Genomic DNA, 25,330 nt, shown 5'->3' on the forward strand with positions numbered 1-25,330 from the left:
ATCCTGGTCTCCTATTTAACAGAAGATAAGTGTTACTGATAAAAGTTACTTCAAATGTGTCTGAAAATAAATGTGAAGTCTACAGTGCTCCTGTTGTAGGGGATCTGCATGAATTGCTTATTATTACTGAATATAATGCTTAAATCAGATTAATAGTGTTGAAGCTATTTAATGACAAAATGTACAGTTGTTGAAGTGTATATTTTACAAATGATCTTTGAGATGTGTGATTTGAAATTGAGTTTGAATTGTTCTGTCATTTTCTCAGGGAATGGGCTTGGATGGGGAGGCGACATGGAGGAGTTGGAGGTGCAGCAGTCAGAATAATTAGATTTCAGATGTCATGATGTGAGGATTTAAATTTTGTTCTGAATTCCCTGGCAGATTCTAATTGGATTGAAAATGGGCTGGACAGGAACACCTGTAGCATCAGTCAACAGTCAGGAAGCATTGTTTAAAAAAAAGGGAAGATTGCAGCGATGTATAAATTGGATAAGTTGCGGATTATTATCTGGCTGAAGAAGTGGGAAGATGGGTTGGTCTTTGATGTAGGGAGTGTGAAATAGTTTGAGGAAGCCAAGAGAGAAGACTTCTGCTCCTCCAAGTCCATTAGCATGCTCGAACGATAGTTGGCTGTTCTTGTCTACTTGTGGCTTAGTGTTTCCCATACTCAGGGAATGTCAGCCTGCAGCCATTAAGTTTAAAATAGTTAATTTCTCTTTAAAATATTGCAAATAGGATCTTGGTTCTGGAACGAAAGTTTGTTATCCATTCTGATTTTAAACTGCAAGTGAAGGTGGGTCGGAATTAGATTTCCTTTGTTTGAATTATTAGTCCATTCCACTCTTGCATGTTCTGTGCAATGAAAGCTCTTCTCATTATGTACCTTCCAATTTGTGAAAAATTAGTATTATAATTAATGAATCTATAAAATGTGTTCTTCCATTATTTCAACTGGCACATTCAACAACAACTTGTATGTCAAAAAATAAGCTACCAAAGAAGAGATATACTTAGTGGACCATAGGGCTGCTCTCTCATTAGAAAGAGATGATTGGTACTGGTTTATCCTGCGGGTCACCACGTCTCAGGTGAGGGTAGAGGTTGAGAAGGAGAGTCCTTCATGATAATCTCAGCTGATGCAGGAATTGAACCCATGCTGTTGATGTTATTCTGCAGTGCAAGACAGCCATGCAACCATCTAAGCTAACTGACTCCCAAAAGAAAATGTCCCAAGGTATCTTGCTTGAGCACACTGCGACAACATTTGACATTAACCATATTAGGAGATATTTAAAGTTGGCTGATCAAATACATAGCGATTAAGGAGCATCATATGGACAAGATGAAAGGCTGAGAGGTTTCGGTAGGAATTCCAGAGCATATGATCTGGACAGCTGACATTATGGGCATTAATGGAAGAGCTGGAAAATTGGGATTCAGCATTTCTGGTCTTCAGTTGCCAGTGTCTTTTTTTATGTAGTGCATTCGCAACAAAGCACATTGTTGTAATGGTGAAGTGAGGGACCATTAATAAACATTATTTGGCAGAGATTGCAAATATTCAAACTACTTACTTCCATTTTATGCCTTGCCATGCTTTACTTCTTTAGATGATGACATATGGAGCATTTCTACATAAAGGTTCCTTCTGTCGAAATTATTTCAACTTGTTGGATATCTTAGTTGTGGGTGTGTCACTTATTTCTTTTGGAATTCAGTAAGTATTTGCTTTTATCAAATGAACATCTACAATTTTACAATAGCCTGACTTTATGTAAATTATATAAAAGTGAAATGGTCTATTTTTGTTTTCACTAGATATTTCTTATCATGAACCAGAATCAGTGGTTGATGTATTGGTTGATTTCTTATAGCTTTGAATGACTAATAAGTAAATCAAGTTAAATCTATTGGTTTAGTGCCCTTTATAAATGATATGTGATATAGATATTGATAGAAACCTGGTGTGATATTTCTTTCAATCCTGAAAATCAAGTAAATACTGTTACATTGCACTTGACAAAACTCTTTGAATAGCACAAATGATGATAGAATCATAGAATGGTTAAAAAAGCAGAATAGGTCATTTGACTGTCATTTCTATATTAGCTCTCAGCAAAAGTAAGGTAAAAACAATGACTGCAGATGCTGGAAACCAGAGTCTAGATTAGAGACAATAGACAATAGACAATAGATGCAGGAGTAGGCCATTCAGCCCTTCGAGCCTGCACCGCCATTCAATATGATCATGGCTGATCTTTCCCAATCAGTATCCTGTTCCAGCCTTATCTCCATAACCCTTGACTCCACTATCTTTAAGAGCTCTATCCAATACTTTCTTAAATGAATCCAGAGACTGGGCCTCCACTGCCCTCTGGGGCAGAGCATTCCACACAGCCACCACTCTCTGGGTGAAGTAGTTTCTCCTCATCTCTGTCCTAAATGGTCTACCCTAAATATCTCGAGTGGTGCTGGAAAAGTGCAGCAGTTCAGGCAGCATCCGAGGAGCAGTACATTCGATGTTTCGGGCAAAAGCCCTTCATCAGGAATACAGGCAGAGAGCCTGAAGGGTAGCGAGATAAGTGAGAGGAGGGTGGGGATGGGGAGAAAGTAGCATAGAGTACAATAGGTGAGTGGGGGAGGGGATGAAGGTGATAGGTTGGGGGGAGGGTGGAGTGGATAGGTGGAAAAGAAAACAGGCAGGTAGGACAAGTCATGGGGACAGTGCTGAGCTGGAAGTTTGGATTTGGAGTGAGGTGGGGGAAGGGGAAATGAGGAAACTGTTGAAGTCCACTTTGATGCCCTGGGGTTGAAGTGTTCCGCGGCGGAAGGTGAGGCATTCTTCCTCCAGGCATCTGGTGGTGAGGGAGCGGCAGTGAAGGAGGCCCACGACCTCCATGTCCTCGGCAGAGTGGGAGGGAGAGTTGAAATGTTGGGCCACAGGCCGGTGTGGTTGATTGGTCTGGCTGAACTGGTCCTCACCCTTAACAATTTCTCCTTCGAATCCTCCCACTTCTTCTAGACCAAAAGGGTAGCCATGGGCACCCGTATGGGCCCCAGCTATGCCTGTCTCTTTGGCTACGTAGAACAGTCCATCTTCCGTAATTACACCGGCACCACTCCCCATCTCTTCCTCCGTTACATTGATGACTACATTGGCGCCACCTCGTGCTCCCGCGAGGAGGCTGAGCAATTCATCAACTTCACCAACACATTCCACCCTGACCTTTAAATTTACCTGGACCATCTCTGACACCTCCCTCCCCTTTCTGGACCTCTCCATCCCCATTAATGACGACCGACTTGACACCAACATTTTTACAAATCCACTGACTCCCACAGCAACTGGATTACACCTCTTCCCACCCTACCACCTGCAAAAATGCCATCCTGTATTCAATTCCTCCGCCTCCGCCATATCTGCTCCCAGGAGGACCAGTTCCTTCTTTAGAGACCACAATTTCCCTTCCCACGTGGTTAAAGATGCCGTCCAATGCATCTCACCCACATCCCGCACCTCCGCCCTAAGACCCCACCCCTCCAACCGTAACAAGGACAGAACGCCCCTGGTGCTCACCTTCTAGCCTACCAACCTTCGCATAAACCAAACCATCCACCAACATTTCCACAACCTCCAAACAGACCCCACCACCAGGGATATGTTTCCCTCCCCAACCCTTTCCAACTTCCGCAAAGGCCGTTCCCCCCGTGACTACCTGGTCAGGTCCACGGCCCCTACAACCCACCCTCCCATCCTGGCACCTTCCCCTGCCACTGCAGGAATTGCAAAACATGTGCCCACACCTCCTCCCTCACCTCCATCCAAGGCACTAAAGGAGCCTTCCACATCCATCAAAGTTTTACCTGCACATCCACCAATACCATTTATTGTATCCGTTGCTCTTGATGTGGTCTCCTCTACATTGGGGAGACTGGGCACCTCCTAGTAGAGCGCTTTAGGGAACATATCCGGGACATCCACACCAATCAACCACACCGCCCTGTGGCCCAACATTTCAACTCCCCCTCCAACTCTGCCAAGGACATGGAGGTCCTGGGCCTCCTTCACTGCCACTCCCTCACCACCAGACGCCTGGAGGAAGAATGCCTCATCTTCCGCCGCGGAACACTTCAACCCCAGGACATCAATGTGGACTTCAACAGTTTCCTTATTTCCCCTTCCCCCACCTCACCCCAGTTCCAAACTTCCAGCTCAGCACTGTCCCCATGACTTGTCCTACCTGCCTATCATCTTTTCCACCTATCCACTCCACCCTCCCCCCGACCTGTCACCTTCATCCCCTCCCCCGCTCACCTATTGTACTCTATGCTACTTTCTCCCCACCCCACCCTCCTCTCACTTATCTCTCCACCCTTCAGGCTCTCTGCCTGTATTCCTGATGAAGGGCTTTTGCCCGAAACGTCGATTTTACTGCTCCTCGGATGCTGCCTGAACTGCCGTGCTTTTCCAGCACCACTCTAATCTCAGCAAAAGTAATACAGCTCATCTGACTTCCTGCCATTTTTCAACACCCTACAATTTTTTTCTGTTCAGATTTTTATCCACTGCCCTTTTGAAAACACCCTTTACTCTGAGCATGTTCTCAGGCAAGTAGTTGATCCCTTCAAATTGTGCTTCAACATCCATCCATGCATGGTGGTACACAGTTAAACAGAATATGAACATATGACCATATGAACAAGGAACATGAATAGGTCACTTGGCCCTTCACACCTGTTTTTCAAAAACATAACAAGATTATGGCTGACCAGATTTTAATTTCAACTCTACATTGCTGCATGTTCCCAATAATCTTTCATCACCTTGATAATCAAAAAAATCCATCTACTTCTGCCATAAAAATATTTAAAGATTCTGCATCCACTGCATTTAGAGAAAGGGAATTCCAAAGACACTCAATCGCTGAGAAAAAAATAAGTTTCCTCCTCTCTGTTTAAATGGGTGCTCACTCATTCTTAAACTTTGACTCTTAGATATAGATTCTCCCACAAACGGAAACATCCTTTCAGCATCGACTCAGTCAGGTTTCTTCAGGATTTTACATGCTTCAATTAAGTTACCACTATCTAGTGATTGGAATGAGGGCCAGGTGGATCTCATTGAATGTGAAATCCTTGATTGAGGCTGTTAACCTGGTCAATCAGGGAGTCCTGGCTGACAGATGTAAACAGGAGATTCTGAGTCTTCTCACTGTAGGGACTGGCTCTGAGTTAGCTTGGCAGAAGCCATGAACTGTGCACATGTGAATAAAGGACAACTTAATGACTGGATACCAGCCTCTTTGCAATTATTTCACTCTGGCTGTTCTAAACTCCAGAGGATACAGACCTAACCTGTCTAGCCTTTGGTCATAAGGCAGTCCATTCATTCCAGATATTAGCCTCGTAAACTTTCTCTGGGCTACTTCCAATGCATTAACATTCTTCTGTAAGTACAGTGATCAGTACTGTACAAGTACTTCAGATGCAGCGTGTGTGCTGTACTCAAGAGGATCAAATATGTAGTGATTTAGGAGCAGTGCTACGAGTTAGTGAGGGCAGGAATAGGAGGATAGAGCAGATGAATGAGGAGATGGTGTATGGGCGAAGGATTCAGATTTTTGGATCATTGGAATCTCTTTTGGGTTAGAAGCAATCTGTACAAGAAGGACGGATTGCACCTAAATTGGAAGGGGACTGATATACAGGCAGGGAAATTTGCTGGAGTTGCTCAGAAGGATTTAAACTAATAAGGTGGAGGGTGGGACCTAGGGATATAGTGAGGAAAGAAATCAATCTGAGACTGGTACAGTTGAGAACAGAAGTGAGTCAAATAGTCAGGGCGGGCAAGGTAGGACTAATAAATTAAACTGCATTTATTTAATGCCTAACAGGAAAGGCAGATGAACTCAGGGTATGGTTAGGAATGTGGGACTGGGATAGCATAGCAGTTACAGAAACATGGCTCAGAGATGGACAGGACTGGCGGCTTAATATTCCAGGCTACAAATGCTACAGGAAGGATAGAAAGGGAGGCAAGAGAGGAGGGGGAGTGGCATTTTTGGTAAGAGATAGCATTACAACTGTGCTGAGGGAGGATATTCACGGAAATACATCCAGGGAGGTTATTTGAGTGGAACTGAGAAATAAGAAAGGGATGATCACCTTATTGGGATTGTATTCTAGATCCCCTAATAGTCAGAGGGAAATTGAGAAACTTGTAAGGAGATCTCAGCTATCTGTAATAATAATAGGGTGGATATGGTAGGGGATTCTAACTTTCCAAACATAGACTGGGACTGCCATAGTGTTAAGGGTTTAGATGGAGAGGAATTTGTTAAGTGTGTACAGACAATTTTCTGATTCAGTGGATGTATCTACTAGAGAAGGTGCAAAACTTGACCTACTCTTGGGAAATAAGGCAGGGCAGGTGACTGAGGTGTCAGTGGGGGAGCACTTAGGGGCCAGCGACCATAATTCCATTAGATTTAAAATAATGATGGAAAAGGATAGACCAGATCTAAAAGTTGAAGTTCTAAATTGGAGAAAGGCCAATTTTGATGGTATTAGGCAAGAACTTTCAAAAGCTGATTGGGGGCAGATGTTCACAAGTAAAGGGACGGCTGGAAAATGGGAAGCCTTCAGAAATGAGATAACGAGAATCCAGAGAAAGTATATTTCTGTCAGGGTGAAAGGAAAGGCTGGTAGGTATAGGGAATGCTGAATTACTAAAGAAATTGAGGGTTTGGTTCAGAAAAAGAAGGAAGCAAATGTAAGGTAGATAGGATAGATCGAGTGAATGCTTAGAGTATAAAGGAAGTAGGAGTATCCTTAGAGGGAAATCAGGAGGGCAAAAAGGGAACATGAGATAGCTTTGGCAAATGGAATTAAGGAGAATCCAAAGAGTATTTACAAATGCATTAAGGATAAAAAGTTAACTTGGGAGAGAATAGGGCCCGTCAAAGATCAGCAAGGTGGCCTTTGTGTAGAGCCACAGAAAATGGGGGACATACTAATTGAGTACTTTGCATCAATATTTACTGTGGAAAAGGATATGGAAGATATAGACTGTAGTGAAATAGATGGTGACATCTAGCAAAATGTCCATAATACAGAGTAGGAAGTGCCGGGGGAAGTTGCGGGGGGAGGGGGGGGGTGTCTTGAAATGGGTAAAGCTGGATAAATCCCCAGGACCTGATCAGGTATACCCTCGAACACTGGGAAGCTAGAGAAGTGATTGCTGGGCCTCTTACTGAGATATTTGTATCATCGATAGTCATAGATGAGGTGCTGGAAGACTGGAGGTTGGCTAATGTGGTACCACTGTTTAAGAAGGGTGGTAAGGACAAGCCAGGAACTATAGACCGGTGAGTCTGACCTCTGTGGTGGGCAAGTTGTTAGAGGGAATCCTGAGGGTCAGGATGCTCATGTATTTGGAAAGGCAAGGACTGATTAGGGATAGTCAACATGGCTTTGTGCATGGGAAATCATGTCTCACAAACTTGAGTTTTTTGAAGAAGTAACAAAGAGGATTGATGAGGGCAGAGCGGTAAATGTGATCTATATGGACTTCAGTAAGGCATTCGACAAGGTTCCGCATGGGAGACTGATTAGCAAGGTTAGGTCTCACGGAATACAGGGAGAACTAGCCATTTGGATACAGAACTGGCTCAAAGGTAGAAGACAGAGGGTGGTGGTGGAGGGTTGTTTTTCAGACTGGAGGCCTGTGATCAGTGGAGTGCCACAAGTATCGATGCTGGGTCCTCTACCTTTTGTCATTTGCATAAATGATTTGGATGCGAGCATAAGAGGTACAGTTAGTAAGTTTGCAGATGACACCAAAATTGGAGGTGTAGTGGACAGCAAAGTGGGTTACCACAGTTTACAACAGGATCTTGACCAGTTGGGCCAATGGGCTGAGGAGTGGCAAATGGAGTTTAATTCAGATAAATGTGAGGTGCTGCATTTTGGGAAAGCAAATTTTTGCAAGACTTATACACTTAATGCTAAGGTCCTAAGCAATGTTGCTAAACAAAGAGACTTTTGAGTGCAGGTTCATAGCTCCTTGAATGTGGAGTCGCAGGTAGATGGGATAGTGAAGAAGGCATTTGGTATGCTTTCCTTTATTGGTCAGAGTATTGAGTACAGGACATTGGCTCGGTTGCGTGCAATTCTGGTCTCCTTCCTATCGGAAAGATGTTGTGAAACTTGAAAGGGTTTAGAAAAGATTTACAAGGATGTTGCCAGGGTTGGAGGATTTGAGCTATAGGGAGAGGCTGAACAGACTGGGGCTGTTTTTCCTGGAGCGTCGGAGACTGAGGGATGACCTTATAGAGGTTTACAAAATTATGCGTGGCATGGATAGGGTAAATGGGCAGTCTTTTCCCTGGGGTCGGGGAGTCCAAAAGTAGAGGGCATAGGTTTAGGGTGAGAGGGGAAAGATATAAATGAGACCTACGGGGCAACCTTTTCACACCATGGGGTGGTACGTGTATGGAATGAGCTGCCAGAGAAAGTGGTGGATGCTGGTACAATTGCAACATTTAAGAGGCATTTGGATGGGTATATGAATAGGAAGGGTTTGGAGGGATATAGGCCGAGTTGTGGCAGGAGGGTCTAGATTGGGTTGGGATATCTCGTCGGCATAGACGAGTTGGACCGAAGGATCTGTTTCCATGCTGGACATCTCTGATTCTATATAGGCAAGACAAAAGGCTGAGAGGTTTAGGTAAAATTCCAGAACATATGATTTTGACAGCTGACAATATGGGCATGAATGGAAGAGCTGGAAAATTGGGATTCAGCATTTCTGATCTTCAGTTGCCAGTGTCTTTTTTATGTATTGCATTCACAACAAAACAAATTGTTATAATGGTGAAGTGAGGGACAGTTAATAAACAGTATTTGACAGATGCTCCAAAGTATCCCCACCCTCAGTGATGGCTCTCAACTCGGTGCATCATTGTTCAGTTACTTTTTTTGTGAAGAAGTCATGATTTTTCATTAATGAAACAAGTTTACAACTGACCAGACTCACCAGTAACAGAGGACAGTTGGCTTCAGAGCTAAGTCTAGATTCTCTCATATCCAAAATGCCATTGACAGTGCTCATATGGTCTCCACGTTCTCCTTGGAGTGACAAGGTATTTTGTGCATGAGTGAGTTCTGGTCCCCAATCTTCAAGTCCTCTTTGAACAATTTAATTGGATCGTAAAGGGGTGTGTGAGGATTCTGCAAAATTGCTATGATTCTTACATCCTTGCACGGTCCCAATTTGGATCTCAAGGAATAACCACAATCTTAGCTTCTAAACCTTTTGTGCAATTCGCACAAATAGGCAGTTACTGCAGATAACTACAAGGACACCTTCAATCAAACTTTTAAAGATAAAGGTTAGATGCCTCAATCGATTTTGGAGGTGCCTTGCAATGTGCAAACTGTCAGGTAGAGGTCACCACCCTTTTTTTGAAATTTTTATCCAAAACAAACCCTGTCAGGAACTCCTTGATTGACTTTTTAGTAATTTTAAAGCAAATATTTGGAAAATCACCAAGTGCCTTATGGAGAATGCTTAATTTTTATATGTGTATGTCTGAAGAAAATTAATACTTTGAATGCAAGTTCCAGTAGAAATACAATCAAAATTACCTCAATTAAAAACCTGAACATTTGTGGTTGTTAAGTTTGTTTTAAACTGTACGTTTGTTAGCAAAGTCATTTTTATAACAAGCTGTGAGCTAGAAACCTTAGAATTAAGCTAACATTTTCAGGTATTGATTGTCATGATTAAAATCTGCGGAGGAGAAATGTTTTAATTGAAACTGTTCTTTCAACCACTCCCTTGCACCTCCTCTTGATTTTCAGCATTATGCGGCTTAAAGGCCCATGTAGTTGCCATAGACCATACACTGAGCAGATTTTTTTGCCCTTTCTCCGTGATGAATTGGTTGAGGGCCAACCAACTTATTCAGGGAGGAGGGTGATAGGTAGGAACTGTGCCACTTTCCCACCTTCACCCCAATTAAATCCATGGCAGAAAAGCCCAAGGACGGCTTTGCCATCCTTCAGACAATTGAGGCAGTTAATGCCTACTAATGGTCTCATCCTTTCACCATTGGTATTAATCTAACAGCATAATAGGTAGATCTTGTTTTTTTAGTTTGCAGATTACCAATAGCCATGCCTTGTGTTAAAGGGCAGTTAGTGTCTGATCAAGGGAACTGTCATTCGTAACATTGAAGCCGACCACATGTCCTTGTTGCTGATCCACCTAACCTGCAGTCCCCCATGATCTACATCCTCCTTGCTGCTCTCATTTATCTGTGTCATGTTCCCACTCTTTGGGTGTACTACTGGTAGCACCCACCACCTCTCTGATGACACTGTTAGGTGCAGAGTTATATAATCTTAGAGATCTATAGCATAGAAAAAGGCTCTTTATTCCATTGCGTGGAATACAAAAACAACCACCTCGCTATTCTAATCCTATTTTTCAGTACTTGGTACTTAGCCTTGTATGTCTTCCATCACAAGTGCACATCAAAATACCACTTAAATGTTGAGATGTTACGATGTCTTTGCCTCTGCAACGTCTATGAACATTAAGCTCCAGATTTCCACAACCCTCTGGGTGAAAAGGTTTTTCCTCACATTTCATTTAAGCATTCTGCCCCATATCTTAAATCTATGCCAGCCAGGCATTGATCCCTCCATCAAGAGGAAAAGTTTCTTCTTGCCTACTCTGACTATGCCCCTCATAATTTTATACACCTCAATCATGTCCCCTCTCAATCTCCTCTGCTCTAAGGCAAACAACCCCAGTCTCTCCAACTCTCCCTTCACATACGGAAGTTTCTGATGTCTGGCTGGCAGCTTCTGGTCGATTTGACTTCTGCCCTCACAGCCCCAGGGACCTCATTCTCCTTCAGTGTCAATTGCAATGGAAGTCACTCCAAGGACATTAAATTTCATTTTGCAATGGATCCAGGTTCTTTCAAAAATTGTTGCTACATATCTGCCACATCTAGCTAAATTCTCCTTGTAAGGCCAGGTGACCACCTCCTCTTCCTGCTGTAATTGCTTTCTGTCTGCTTTCTTTGCTTGTAAAAGTGTTTCCAGGGAGACACCTTTTAATCATAGAGCAAACCCTTGTTATTCTAATGCCATCCGTTCAGTTTGTTGTTGACCGCCTTCCACCTCCCTCTGTTGTCAGCCTGCCATACTACTACATGTGCATTTAAAATGGCAAACTGCTGATACTAGGGCAAGACCATCACTGTTAACTGGCTAGCTCCTTTATCTTTAGATTCTTTATCAGCTTTGGATAACAAAATGCCATAGAATGTCTTGCTGCCCACCAATGTGTGACTACATTCCATTTCCCAAGTGATGGAGGGTGTGTGGTAAAGTTCAGGCCAATATATTTATTAGTTAATTTTTACTAATTAAATTGTGATTTAATTTAGTTTGTCATTTTCTCCATCTTATCCAATTTGTATACTGTCATTTTGCTCATTCTTCTTCTGTGGTATATATACTGCCTCAGTCAGAGGCAGCCCCCTCACACTCCCAAAATTATATTTCTTCTTTTAACCCTGCTCCCAGCCTATGAAACCTGGTTCCTCACACTTGGGGCCAATACCCTGAACTTAGCCACTGTCCAGTCTCTGTGGCCTGTTGTGTTTTTGGATTCTAGCTGTACTCTTAGCTATGGCCATTGCTTGAACCTGCTATTGCTGGGATAATAGAGCTGCTGATCATCTGATTAGCAGGCAACTCTCAAAGATAGGATTTCCTGCATAAATGTAGGTCAGAGTGTTGCTGAGATAGCTAACATTCCACTGAGTGTAAAATGGTTGTTGGGCACAGCTTTTTCATGGCTAGTTTACCAACCGAGATTTTATTTAGGTAGAAGGGAGAGCAGGAAACATAGCACCCTGTAAAATCCAGCCCATCATCTAATCTAACTTTGGTTAATCTTTTTCAATTCCATTTTAGTTTATAGAAACTGATCTTTTCCCTACCCATTCCTTGACCTCATCCTATGTTTCCCATCTTCTCATATCCTCTTTATCCCTAATTTCTCTATTTGTATTCCTCTCTGTCTCTTCCCTGCTCTGCAACACTTTTGATTTTTCTCCTTTCCCTTGTTTCTTCCTCTTCTTTATTCATTCCTCCTTCTATACTCCATCCTTTTCCTTCTTTTTACCATTTCTTCCTCTTTTCGGGCTTCCACCGTCACCATTATCAGCTCCTCTCCGTTTTATTTTACTGTCCCAATCCTGTCCATCCTTGTTTCTAATTTTATTACAACATTCCAATCCTTCCTACTTTTTCTTATCATATCCTCAAATTTCACTAACCCTTCTTCTATTACCACTATTTTGTTCTTTACTCTCCTTGTGATGTTCATTCCAAAAGATTTGGTATTTCCTTTAACCTCCAAGCTTGCTCTGACACCCTTAACAACCTATGTTTCTCTTTCTCCACTGCAGATCTCTAACTGTCCACATTATATTCTGCTCTTTCTCTTTCTGACCTTCTGACTCTGAGCTGCCATCGTATGTTCAGAGCAAGTTTTAACTTATCCCATTCTTTCTCAACCCTCTTTCTATACTCTTCTGTACCTTTTGTTATTGTCCTCATCCTACTCCTACACTCCTGAATATGTAACTACACAATATGCTTGAATAATCAACTCGTGTATAATCATCATTGTGGGTTTCTCTGCATCTGATTGATTTGTTGTTGCTTCTGAACTGTCACTACGTAACATTTGCATTTGACTGCACATTTGAGTGACATTTGTTAACTAATTAAGCAGGGTTTCATCTCTGTATGCTTTCCAATACATACTGTGGGGGAAGACATTTCTGGTTGCCATGTGCCCAACATATGCTGTTATGAGCTCTGTGACTTTTTGGTAGAACATTTAATAAATGGTATGTTCACCAATTCACTAGAAATATGGAGAAGTCTGCATGAACACCTGAACAATATCCTTAAATGGGATGACTAAAGTAATTCTAACCCACTAGTTTTTAAATAAGCTAGCATAAAGAACCAAAGAACTTGTATTGATAAATCACATCTTCAGGATTTTACAAAATAGTCCATAGAAAAATCAGAATTAATTTTGTTTTCACACAGATCCAGTGCTATTTCAGTCGTGAAGATCCTTCGTGTCCTAAGGGTGTTAAGGCCTCTTCGAGCAATCAACAGGGCGAAGGGACTCAAGGTCTATTTCATGATATTCCATGTATTTAATTTCTTCTGATCACAAATTAAACAGTATAACTTTTGGTTCACACTTCTTTGTTCACTTTACAGCATGTTGTTCAATGTGTGTTTGTTGCTATTAGAACTATTGGCAACATCATGATTGTTACAACTCTCCTACAGTTCATGTTCGCTTGTATTGGGGTTCAGCTGTTCAAGGTAAATGATGATCATACTTTATCTAGATTTTATTTCAATTTAGATGAAAGTTAAAAACTCTTCTAAATTAATTTGAAATGTCTTATATTTAAGGGCAAATTCTACCGTTGTACAGATGAAGCAAAACAACTCCCTGAAGAGTGCAAGTAAGAAAATATGGAATGAAAATATCTTTGTCGTGAAGTATTTTGATTTTCATGGTGATTTGCTTCATTTAGCTGATAAATTATTGACATATTGTGAAGGTACTGAAACTATGCAGTAAAGCTATTAAACTTGTCTTTTGTCACGCTTCAAAATCATATCTTTTTACAGTAGTTCTGTAGTTTTTCTCAGAAAGAACTTCCTGCAGCAATGTTACACTGAGAAAGCTGGTAAATGAATGCACTGTTTAAGACTGGCTCAGTGATTTTCCCTTTAGATGTTTCCTGTTTGTTTGGAAAGACCATGTTAGCTGAAACATTTCCACAGGTTGTGAAAATATGAATGCACTGGCATTCAAGTAGTGTTTTGTTGTGTCAGCACTCCAATGTACTGCCATTTTATATTATTTTAACTGAAAAGCTGGACTTTATTTTAGTCAAGCCTGTGGAAACTGCTTTTGGATACTGATATGCCAACATAAGATTTACATTGAGTGAATATGTATTAGTTTAAAATGAATTACTTACAAAAGAAGTTCATATTTTAGTTTTTTAATAGATATTTTTATTGAAAATTTAACATATTTTTACAAGTTTACAAATAAAAAAACCCCAAGTATAAACATTGATATACAATTAAATCTTAAATAAATAATAATTAAAATTTAACAAAAGAAAAATACCGAGAGAAAAAAAACAAAACTCAACTAACTACTAATCTAACCTACAACTAACCAGAGTGTATAATTAAGTCTCTTACATTATTCAAATAAGGGGAAAAAAAACAACTAATGGATAACACAGAAATTGGATAGTGAGATACATGCTCGGAATGTATTAACATCAAATGTAACAAAACCCGTATTCGTGCGGGATTCCTCTCCCAAGGGGACCCGGGCCAGCCAGGTTTGCCATCTCAGTTAAATAAAAGCCCTTGTTAGGATGGCTGAAATATCTGTATTTATATAATTCAAGAAGGGCTGCCATATTTTATGGAATAATGCAGTCTTTTAGTGCACCATATTTGTAAGGAAGTCAAGGGGAATACATACCATAATTAATCTGTGCCAATTTGAAAGTCCAGGGGGGCCCTCAGCCACCCAGTTTACCAAAATATTTTTCCTTGCACAGAAAGAGAGAATAGAAAATAATCTCTTCCCGTGCATTTCCATGGAGGGTAAGTTCGAAAAGCTCAAAAGGAGAGATACAGGGTCCACTCTAATTTCCGTTCCTAAGATTTCTGTCAGAGCACTTGTTACTTTAGTCCAATATCTACAGATCTTATGACAGGTTCATAAACAATATACAAGAGTGCCCACCTCTATTTTACATTTGGGACACATTGGAGATGCACCTACCTTAAATTTTGCCAATCGATCCGGTGCTATATGGGCCCTATGAAGTATCTTCAGCTGAATGGCCTGAGTTCTGTTGCAAATGGTGATTCTTCTGGCATTTTCCCAAATATCATTCCCTGTTTCTATCGAGATTTCTAGTCCCAAATCCTGATCCCATGTTTTAAGCAGATTGTCCATATCTCCCGATACTTCATCATGTAACAAATGATAAATAGTACTGACGGAAGATATCCCCATTGGTTGTAGTACTCTACATTCTCTATCTGATTTATAAAGACTATCTAATAACGTAGTCTACTTCTGTATATAATCTCGAATTTGGAAGTATCGAAAGAGGTCTCCATTGGGTAATCCAAATTTCTGACGCAGCTGTTCAAAAGACATCAGGACCCCATCTTTAAACAGATCCCCTAAACATGAGATAACTTTGGATCTGCAGAGTTTGAAAGTGGCATCTGTAAGCCTTGGTTGAAATCCCCATACTCCCACTATCGGAGCATAGGGGGATGTTTTATGTGAGTTGCCCTCATTTTGCCACATTATATTCCAAGCTTTAATTGTGTTTAGTATTATAGGGTTTTTACAGTAGTCCGTAATGACTTTCCTCTTGTCTGAAAATAAAAGGTTAATAAGTGGGCATTTTACTTGAGAAGCCTCGACGTCCAGCCAGATTGATTGTGGGTCAGGCAAGACCCAATCAGCTATGTAACTTAATAGGGAATTTAACTGATATTTCCTAAAATCTGGGAAGTCCAATCCTCCCCTTGCCTGTGGAAGCTGTAGCTTCTTCAGCTTAATGAGGAGCCATCTATGACTCCAGATAAAGGAACCCAACCAGCCATATAATTTATGTAGTGCCAGCCTCAGCAGCATCACCGGAAGCATTCTCATAGGGTATAGGAGACGGGGCAGGATATTCATTTTAATTAGTGCTATCCTACCCAACCAGGAAATTGGAAGGTCTCCCCATCGCTGGAGGTCCTGCCTTATTCTTTCCAGTAAATGCACAAAGTTAGCCTTGTATAACTGACCAAATACTGGGGTAATAAAAATGCCTAAATATAAGAAACCCTCCAGGGACCACCAAAAGGGAAAGTGGGATCTGTCCAATAAGTGGGATATACTAGCAAAGCCACCCATTGGCATAGCCTCCGATTTTGAGAAATTAATTTTGTAGCCTGAAAATACACTAAATGTATTAATAATTTGGATTAAGCGATGCATGTACATCGGGGTATTACTGAGAAAACGGAGAACATCATCTGCATATAGGGTAATTTTATGTTTACCTATACCAATACTTGGGGCCGTTATATTAGGGTGAACCCGTATAGCTTCTGCTAGTGGCTCAATTATTAGCGTGAATAGCAACAGTGAGAGAGGACATCCCTGACGGCAGTCCCTACCCACAGTGAAGCTATCCGAGCCTAATCCATTGGTGATCACAACTGCCTTGGGATCACTATATAGTGTTGAGACCCATTTGGTAAACACCTTTCCAATGCCAAACTTTTCCAATGTGTAAAGCAAATATGACCATTCAATCCTGTCGAATGACTTTTCTGCGTCTAATGAGACCACTACTCCTGGTATCTTTCCCTGATGGCAGGCTTGAATCACATTCAAAACCCTTCTAATATTATTGGATGATCTACGGCCCTTAATAAACCCCGTCTGATCCTCCTTTATAATATGTGGCAATACCCTTTCTAGCCTCAATGCTAACGTTTTAGAGAGGATTTTAAAATCTACATTTAGCAAGGATATTGGTCTGTATGACGTGCAATCTTCTGGGTCCTTTCCTTTTTTGAGGATAAGAGAGATATTTGCCTCTTTAAGCGAAGGCGGGAGACAGGCCTGACTGTATGGATAGTTAGACATGTCCATAAGTGGACCAGCCAATATTCCTGTAAATTCTTTATAGAATTCAACTTGAAAGCCATCTGGGCCAGGTGCCTTACCGCTCTGAAGTTGCCTGATTGCATCAAGTATTTCTTGGATTGTTAGGGGAACATTCAAAACCGATACCTGTTCTGGAGTTAGGTCTGGAAAGGTCACATTTTTAAAAATGACTGCATCTTCCTAGTCCTGTCTTCACAATCCTGTGATTTTATATAAATCAGAATAAAATTTTCTAAAGATTGCGTTAATCCTTTTATGATCGAGTCAAAATACCTGTACTTTCCTTGATAGATGTGATAGTTTGAGGGGCCTTCTTTTTCTTTGCAAGAAATGCTATGTATCTATCAGGTTTATCACCAAATTCATATAACCTTTGTTTTGCAAATAATATTTCCCTCTTAGCCATTTGGGTAAGCATGGTGTTAAGAGCTGTCCTAAGGGCCGTAATCCTTTGCAATTTGATAATAGAAGTTCTATCAGCGTATGCTGTTTCAGCCGCTGTTAAGCGAGCTTCGAGCAGACGCTGTTGTTCTCCCTTAAATTTTTTCTGGGTCGCTGAGTATGACATGATCAAGCCTCGCACATAAGCTTTGATGGTCTCCCACATCATTGATGGGTTGCCAGCCATACCTGAATTAATTTCAAAAAAAGTTTTAAATTCTTGAGAGAAGTACTTTACAAATTTACTATCTTTCATCAGGAAGGGGTGCATACTCCAATGCTGGGGGGGTGTCTCAATGTTCCTCGCCTTGATTTCCATATATACAGCAGCGTGATCGGAAATTGCTATACTGCCTATTTTACAAGATGATATGGAATTTTAAAAAATCGAGGGGGCAAAAAACATATCAATTCTGGTATGACATTTATGTGGATTGGAGTAAAAAGAAAAGTCGCTGCCCTGTGGATGAAGGCATCTCCATACATCTACTAGTCCTAATTCTTTGTTCAAGTCCACCGATTGTCTAGATGTGGGATATACTCCTGCAGTACTCTTGGGAATCCTACCTATTTCCGGATCCATAATACAATTAAAATCTCCCCCTATAATTGTATGATGAGCACGGAGAGCCATCAATTTTGAGAAGACTTGCATTATAAATTTAAAAGGATGTGCCGGGGGGGCAATACAAATTTAAAATCCCATATTCCTCTCCATTTATAAGGGCTTTACTCAGAATATATCATCCAGATTCATTTTTTATCTGATTTAGGATTTTGAAAGGGAAATTCTTCTGACTAAGAATAACAACTCCCTGCTTTTTGAGCTTAAAGAAGAAAAAAAGGCCTGATCAAATCCACCCTGTCGTAATTTCAAGTGTTCTTTTTCCGACAGGTGTGTCTCCATTAGGAGGGCTTTATCGACCCTTTCTTTCTTGAGTTTGATAATATTTTCTTCCTTTTGACTGGCGAATTACTCCCCTTGACATTCCAGGTGCACCACTTAACCGACTGATCAACCATAATCGTCCGGGCAAATCCGAGAATCTTCGGGAGGGGAAACCCTATCCAGAATATCCCGAGCATATAAAATTCACAAAAATAAAGGCTCTCTAATACACTCACATCAGTATAGTAAAAAACTATTTCTAAATTTTAAAAAAACGTATTTAAATGGAGATTTTCCCCCTTGTTCCCAGGGGGTATCACTTCCTTTCCCAAAGTCCATCGTATTCTCTCCCAATCAGTGCCCTACCCTTGACCCAGGCACTCCTCAATAGGATGAAGAAAAAAATAGGATAAGGTAACCAACTCCCCTCACCAACATTAACTAGACCTCCCCGCCTATATATATATATAGAATTTTAAAAAGGGGGAAAGAAAATCGTTAAGTAGAGAACAAATAAATAAGTCCCTCTCCCCACCCCCCAAGATAATATTAAACAGTAATGTTAAAAAAAAGGGATTAATATATATTTACAAAAAGGGGAATGTAAGCCAGAGTGGGGGGAAAGCAAAACAACATCAATTAACTCTTACAATTTTTCTAAGAAAGACCAAAAATTCCTTGGCCCTTTCCGGCGATCCGTAGTTATACATGGACCCTTCATGGTTCAAGCGTAGCTTCGCTGGGTAGCGCCAGGAGTACTGAATATTTAAGTCCCTTAAACACTTCTTCACTTCATCACACGCCTTCCTCTTTCGGAGCAGAGCTGGGGAAAAGTCCTGGAATAACATGATCTTGGATCCTTTATAAATCATGGCTTGGGGATCTTTCCCAAGATTTCTGGAGGCTTCTAAGAGTATCTGCCCCTCCTTGTAGCTCTGCAGCCAGAACAGGACCGGCGGGGGCACTGGTTCTAGCCGGGCCCGCGTATTGCAACCCAGTAGGCCCATTCCATCCTTACCTGGCCTGATCCAGCCTCCAGATTTAAAAGCTGTGGAAGCCATTGTTCAAGGAACCCTGTAAGATGGCCTTCCTCTTCCCATTTGGGAAGGCCCAGCAAACGAATATTTTTTCGACGACTCGATTTTCGAGATCGTCAGTGTGATCCTCTAAGGTCCGTACTCCGATCCACGGCCAATTGTGCTGTAGTTTCGGAGGTCGCGGCCTTTAGCTCCGCCCCCTCCAACTTGGCGCTCAATTTCCTTGATGTCTCGGTCGTGCTTTTGCGGCGTGGCCGAGAGTGAGTCCCATTGACTTTGGGACTCTACAATGAAAGTGTCGATCTTCGCATTGAGTTTGGAGATTATTTCCACAAGGCTTGCCATCATAGGTAAGTCCCCCAGGACGGCTGCGGACGCCTCTGCTACAGCTGGAGAGGGTGGGGGAGGGGTTTCTGCCTGCTGAGAGCTGCAGGCTCCCTTCCCTTTAGTCACTTTTACTGGAGATTAAATTGTTTAAGTTCAATACTAAGCAACTAATTACATTAAGTAAAAACTATTTTAAATGATTTGGTGAGTGTGGTGGGGGCGGGTGACCCACTTTGCCCAAGTCTTGGGAGGAGCGCTGCAGACTCAGACTTGCTGGGTTGCCGCCATCTTGGGATCCCCCATATTTTAATTCTTACTCTTTTTCTTTTTATAAAGGGGAACTTATATTCTTTATAAAGATGGCGAAGTAGATCATCCTGTAATTCGTGATCGAGTTTGGCACAACAGCGATTACAACTTTGACAATGTCCTTGCAGCTATGATGGCATTATTTACAGTATCAACCTTTGAAGGCTGGCCAGCGTAAGCATGTGTCTCATTTTTCCATCCACTGCTGGAAATATTGATAACGAGATCTAATTTGTTTTTGAACTACTTTATTTTTGACACGAGCAATTTTATTCAGCTTTACAATGATTATTTTATTTACAAAAGTATTTTGTTCTTACAAATTTAGTGTTGAGATCAAGCAGAAGAGGGAACTTTAATCCACTTTGCCTCAGATTCATTGGTTTTTAACACTCGATTTACATTTCACAAGTTTAGCAGTTATCTGAATGTAATGTCACTTTGCACTAATGTTGATCTTATTGTGTAAATGCATCTTTATTAACCTCCAATAGAATGTGCTTAATAGCTCAGAAAAGTAGGCTATGTAGAGATGAATTTAAACTATTTGGAAAGGAACTGCTTTGATTGCTCTGCATAGTGACATTGTAAAAGCATTGAAAAAAATCTTATTTACATCATCACACATCAGGGCCATTACAGTTGTCCCCCTTAGACATTTATATTTGTCATTGTGGTAATATTCTGTCACATCCACTTTATCCTTTTTTCAGCTTGCTGTACAAAGCCATAGACTCAAATGGAGAAAATATTGGCCCCATCTACAACAATCGGGTGGAGATTTCTATATTCTTTATCATCTACATCATTATTATTGCTTTCTTCATGATGAATATCTTCGTTGGTTTTGTGATTGTCACATTCCAGGAGCAGGGAGAACTGGAGTATAAAAACTGCGAGTTGGACAAAAATCAGGTTAGAAATTACATAAAATGACAACTTAAGCATCAGTTTCTCATGAGAAATATGTTGATTTAGTACACTGAATATTGGCATACATTGTACCTTTCTGACTGCAACAAAAGTGCATTTCAACTGCAAATTAATTGTTGGTATGAAATTATTTCTGCTTTTTAGCAATGCTCAGCTGATATCATAATTGGAGCCCAATCTATAGTTGCTAGCTTGGGGAAGTTGTTGGTTAGAGGGAAGGCAGACCATTCCATTGCTGTTCTGTACCTCTGTAAGAAGTCTAAAAGGCATTTCCAGAATTCTGGAAACAAAACCTTTTGGCCAAGAAATGATGCTAAGCATTGGGAAAAGTTGAAATATTAATTCAGAAGAAATGAATACCAAAATCATTTAGTAAAAGTCCAGAATTATGATAAAAAGGCATGATCAAAAACAATCTCTGTATATATGAGACATTCATGACAGGATAGATGAATTGATGGCACAAATAGGAGTAATCAGTATAATCTAATTGCCATTCCAAGACATGGCTGCAAGGTGATCAAGACTGGACTGGGTATTCAAGGATATTCAATATCTGCTAGGAAAGAAAGGAAAAATAAATGGGATAGTGTTAATAATAAAGCATAGGGTCAGTATATTAATGAGAAACGATCTTAGACCTCAGAATGTTACAGAATCTGTTTGGCTGGAGCTAACAAACACCAACCAGCAACAAAATATACAGAAGTTGTTTATAGGCCATCAAATATTTGTGGTAACATATATCACAAAACAAATCAGAGGTCATATATTAAATGTAGATATAATGCAATAATCATGGGTGAGTAAACCTCGTGGGGTACTAACGTCATGGAGGATGAATTCCTGGTGTTTGCACAAAGTGACGGATAACAGTGCTAAGCTTTGGGAAAATTGAACTTTTAATTCAACAAAACCAAATGCCAGCATCAAATAGATGATGTACAAGCACAGCATGTTGAGAAACTAGCAAGGGGACAGGCAATCTTAGATCTAATATCATGTATTCAGAAAGAGCTAATTAATAATCTTGTAAATGAAGAGGAGTGAACATAATGTAATAGCTTTTAAATTCAGAAGAAAATTCTATGTAGCTCAATCCAAAACTAGGGTCTGAATCTAAACACGAGAACTGTGAAGGTATGAAGAGCAAGCTGGTGTGGTGAATTAGGAAAATGCATGAAAATATGAGATGGTATCTGGGCATTGGCAATTATTTATAACATATCATCATTTACAAGACTACATTGTTACGGTAACAAGAAAGGTAAAGGGGAATCAACTGGGGATAACATATCGGTAAGTTAAATACCATATTGAATCAAAGGAACAAACCCTCAGGACTAATACCATTTTAGAATTCAACAAAATTCAACAAAAAAGCACCAAGAAACTAATAAAGAAAGGAAGAAAAGAATATAAATAAAAGCTTACAAAAAGCTGAAAAACCAGCTGTTAAAACCGCTATAGGATTTAAAAAGGAGAAGGTTAACAAAGGCAAATGTCGTTCCGTTATAGGGCCGTAAATCTTTAATTAGAACCTGAGAAATGTCATAGAAGCTTAAAAAAATTACTTTTTCACTGTCTTCATGGAGGAAGAAATCCTCAGATGAAAAATACCCTACCCTCTTCTGTCCTGTGAATTTCCCCAACATTTACCACTTCTATGCATTAATGCCAGGGGGGCAGCCCTCTGCTGAGTCTTCCGGAGGTCAGTAGTTGCTTCCTCTAAACTTAACCATCCATTCTTGTGGGATGCGAACAGTTGGCATGCTAATGAGATCTAAGAGTTAAAACTGCTAAAGATTTCAGCCTTTCTTCCAGCACTAATGATAATTGTTCATAATTGTTTGCATTTCCTCATTCCTAGAACACCAGCAAACAGGGCCAACAGTCTCAACCAAGCTCTTAGATGTCCGAACCACTAGGTGGCATGCAGTACAAACTGAACAAGACAGGCCCTCTTCGGCTTTGGCACAATAACTGCTGCTTTGGCAAAAGCTTAGACTGTAAATTAAGAAAGGTTGTGTACTTATGCTTGATGTGTGTATTGATTGAAACCGGTGGATCTTATTGACTATGCAATCCTTTTATGGGGTTGTTAACCTGGGCCCTGGCTGACCAATATAAACAAGGGGATTTAGATTCTTCCCAGTTCAGGGGACTGACTCTGAGCTAGTTGGCCATAGCCAGTGTACTGTGCACAAGTAAATAAAGGGTGACTTGGTTGTGGGATACCTGCCTCTGTGCAGTTATTTTGGTGGCAATGGGAGCAAAACAATACATGCCTGAAAAATGTCGACTGGAGACCATTGCGGATGAAAGGTATGATTTCAGTTCCAATCTCCTGTGAGAAGCAGTTAGTGCAGTTACTACTGATGGTAGTAAGAAGCTTGGGCCCAAGCCTATTGGGGTGAAATTGGTTGAGAAAGATTCAACTAGATTGGCTCAACATTTTTCGATGAGAAAATGGTTACCTCAATGAAGTCCAAGTGAAATATCAAAGAGCTTTTCAAGAAGGGCTTTGGACTATCAATGGGGCCAAAGTCACTTTACATGTTGACCAGGAAGCAATTCCATGATTTTGCAAGGCCTGCCTGGTGCCCTTTGCCTTGGAGGCAAAAGTAGAGGCTGAAATCAGGAGGCTGGAGAGTGAACGAATTATCAAATCAATGCAGTCTGCAGAATGGGCAGCACTAGTCATACTGATTGTGAAGCCTGATTACTTCGTTTACCTTTGTGGGGATTTTAACAAACTGTAAACTGCTTCTCACAGCTGGATAAATATCTAATCCCTCACATAGAGTACTTGTAGCAAAGTTGGTAGGAATCTGTCCTTTACGAAGCTGAACTTGAGCCACACCTACCTGCAATTGCAACTGGATGACGAGTCCCAGAAGTACGTTATAATTAACACTCAAGGGTTTATACCAATATAATAAGACTGCCTTTTGGGATATCATCAGCCTGCACCTTTATCCAGCAGGCCGTGGAGAACATTTTACAAAGGCTACCTTATGTTGCCATTGATTTGGATGACATGTTAATAACTGGAAAGACCAAAAAAGAGTACTTGGAGAACTTGCTTAAGTGTATTTCCCAAGCGGGAAATGTTATGCATATTGGAAGATAAAGTGAGGGTGATCAAAAAGTCCAGGCTTCCACATCTGTTCCAGAGCTTTCCTTGGGTTAGTGAATTATTATGGAAAAATCATATGTAATCTGGCCTTCATCTTGGCACCCTTGCACCTGCTATTAAAATAGGGTCAGCCTTAGAAATGGTTGCACAGCCTTCATCATCTCAGGACTTTGCCCACTACGATCCGAAGCGAGAAGTAGTGCTCACATGCAATGCCTCCCTATACTGGTACAGAACAACCTCAATTGTCTGAATGAGACGGGCAGGGAGTATTTTGATCTGCGAGTTCGGACAATGGATTGTTCGGATAATGGATAGCTGACTATAGCCAGTGTACTTTGCACAAATATATAAAGGGTGACAGGTTACCGACCTCTGTGCAGTTATTTCAACGTGTTTACTTTTTATTTTATACTGTTCATTTTCCTGTATTTACTCAGTGTTTCTCACAATGACCATTATGAGGTGCACATTTCTCTATAGGTTCCCATCAATTACAGAAGTGCATTTCATTCTGAAGAGTAAGACGACTTGTTAATTTGTTATTTACCCCGTCAAAATATTTTAAGAAGGTAGTCTAGACTCTAACTTTTTCTCATTTTAAAGGCAGATAATCCAGGTGTGATGCAGCTGGTCAAAACACTCTGTTTTAAGTAAAACAGAATTTATTTAAACACTACAGTTGAAATACAAACAAAATAAAATGGAATTAAAATTAACTAAACTATTGGAAAACAGCTCAGCACACCCCTTGGCAAAAGTTAAATTCACTCACAAGTTCTAACAGGCAGGAGAGATTTCAGAGAGAAAAGTCAGTCAAGAATTATCTGCTGATGCTGGGAACTTTTCTCTGGACTGCAGCAGTTTCTCTGCTACAGCTAAACCAGCAGCTTCTCACTGTTACAAACTCAACCAAACTAGAAAAGGCCTGAACTAGGATAACTGGCCATTCCCCTGCCATTGTTAAAGTAGACATTTCGACACCTCTGCCTTTACGAGCTCTCTTAAAGAAAACCAAGGGCAAAATAACCTTTTAAAAGTGATAGCATCATCGCAAATTTTACTTAGAGTCATAGAGATGTACAGCACAGAAACAGACCCTTCGGTTCAACCCATCCATGCCACTAGATATCCTAACCCAATCTAGTTCCATCTGCCAGCACCCAGTCCATATCCCTCCAAATTGTTCCTATTCATATACCCATCCAAATGCCTTTTAAATGTTGCAATTGTACTATCCTCCACTACTTCCTCTGGCAGCTCATTCCATACATGTGCCACCCTCTGCGTGAAAAAGTTGCCCCTTAGGTCTCTTTTATATCTTTCCCCTCTCACCCTAAACCTATGCCCTCTAGTTCTGGACTCCCCGATCCCAAGGAAATGACTTTGCTTATTTATCCTATCCATGCCCC

At 40.8% G+C, this 25,330-nt stretch overlaps 1 protein-coding gene across 6 annotated transcripts in view; it reads left to right on the plus strand.

Annotated features, from left to right (window-relative positions):
- Positions 1-25,330, plus strand: part of LOC140483762 (voltage-dependent L-type calcium channel subunit alpha-1D-like) — a 600,966-nt gene that overhangs the window by 378,644 nt on the left and 196,992 nt on the right. For all 6 annotated transcript variants that reach the window (XM_072582290.1, XM_072582291.1, XM_072582293.1 and 3 more), the window contains exons 22-27: positions 1,614-1,720; positions 13,153-13,240; positions 13,333-13,440; positions 13,534-13,586; positions 19,874-20,020; positions 20,560-20,761. In XM_072582290.1, the coding sequence (XP_072438391.1) occupies positions 1,614-1,720; positions 13,153-13,240; positions 13,333-13,440; positions 13,534-13,586; positions 19,874-20,020; positions 20,560-20,761 (705 nt within the window). The remainder of the gene's footprint in view (positions 1-1,613; positions 1,721-13,152; positions 13,241-13,332; positions 13,441-13,533; positions 13,587-19,873; positions 20,021-20,559; positions 20,762-25,330) is intronic.

Source organism: Chiloscyllium punctatum, chromosome 12 (genome assembly GCF_047496795.1).
Source record: "Chiloscyllium punctatum isolate Juve2018m chromosome 12, sChiPun1.3, whole genome shotgun sequence".
NCBI lineage: Eukaryota > Metazoa > Chordata > Chondrichthyes > Orectolobiformes > Hemiscylliidae > Chiloscyllium > Chiloscyllium punctatum.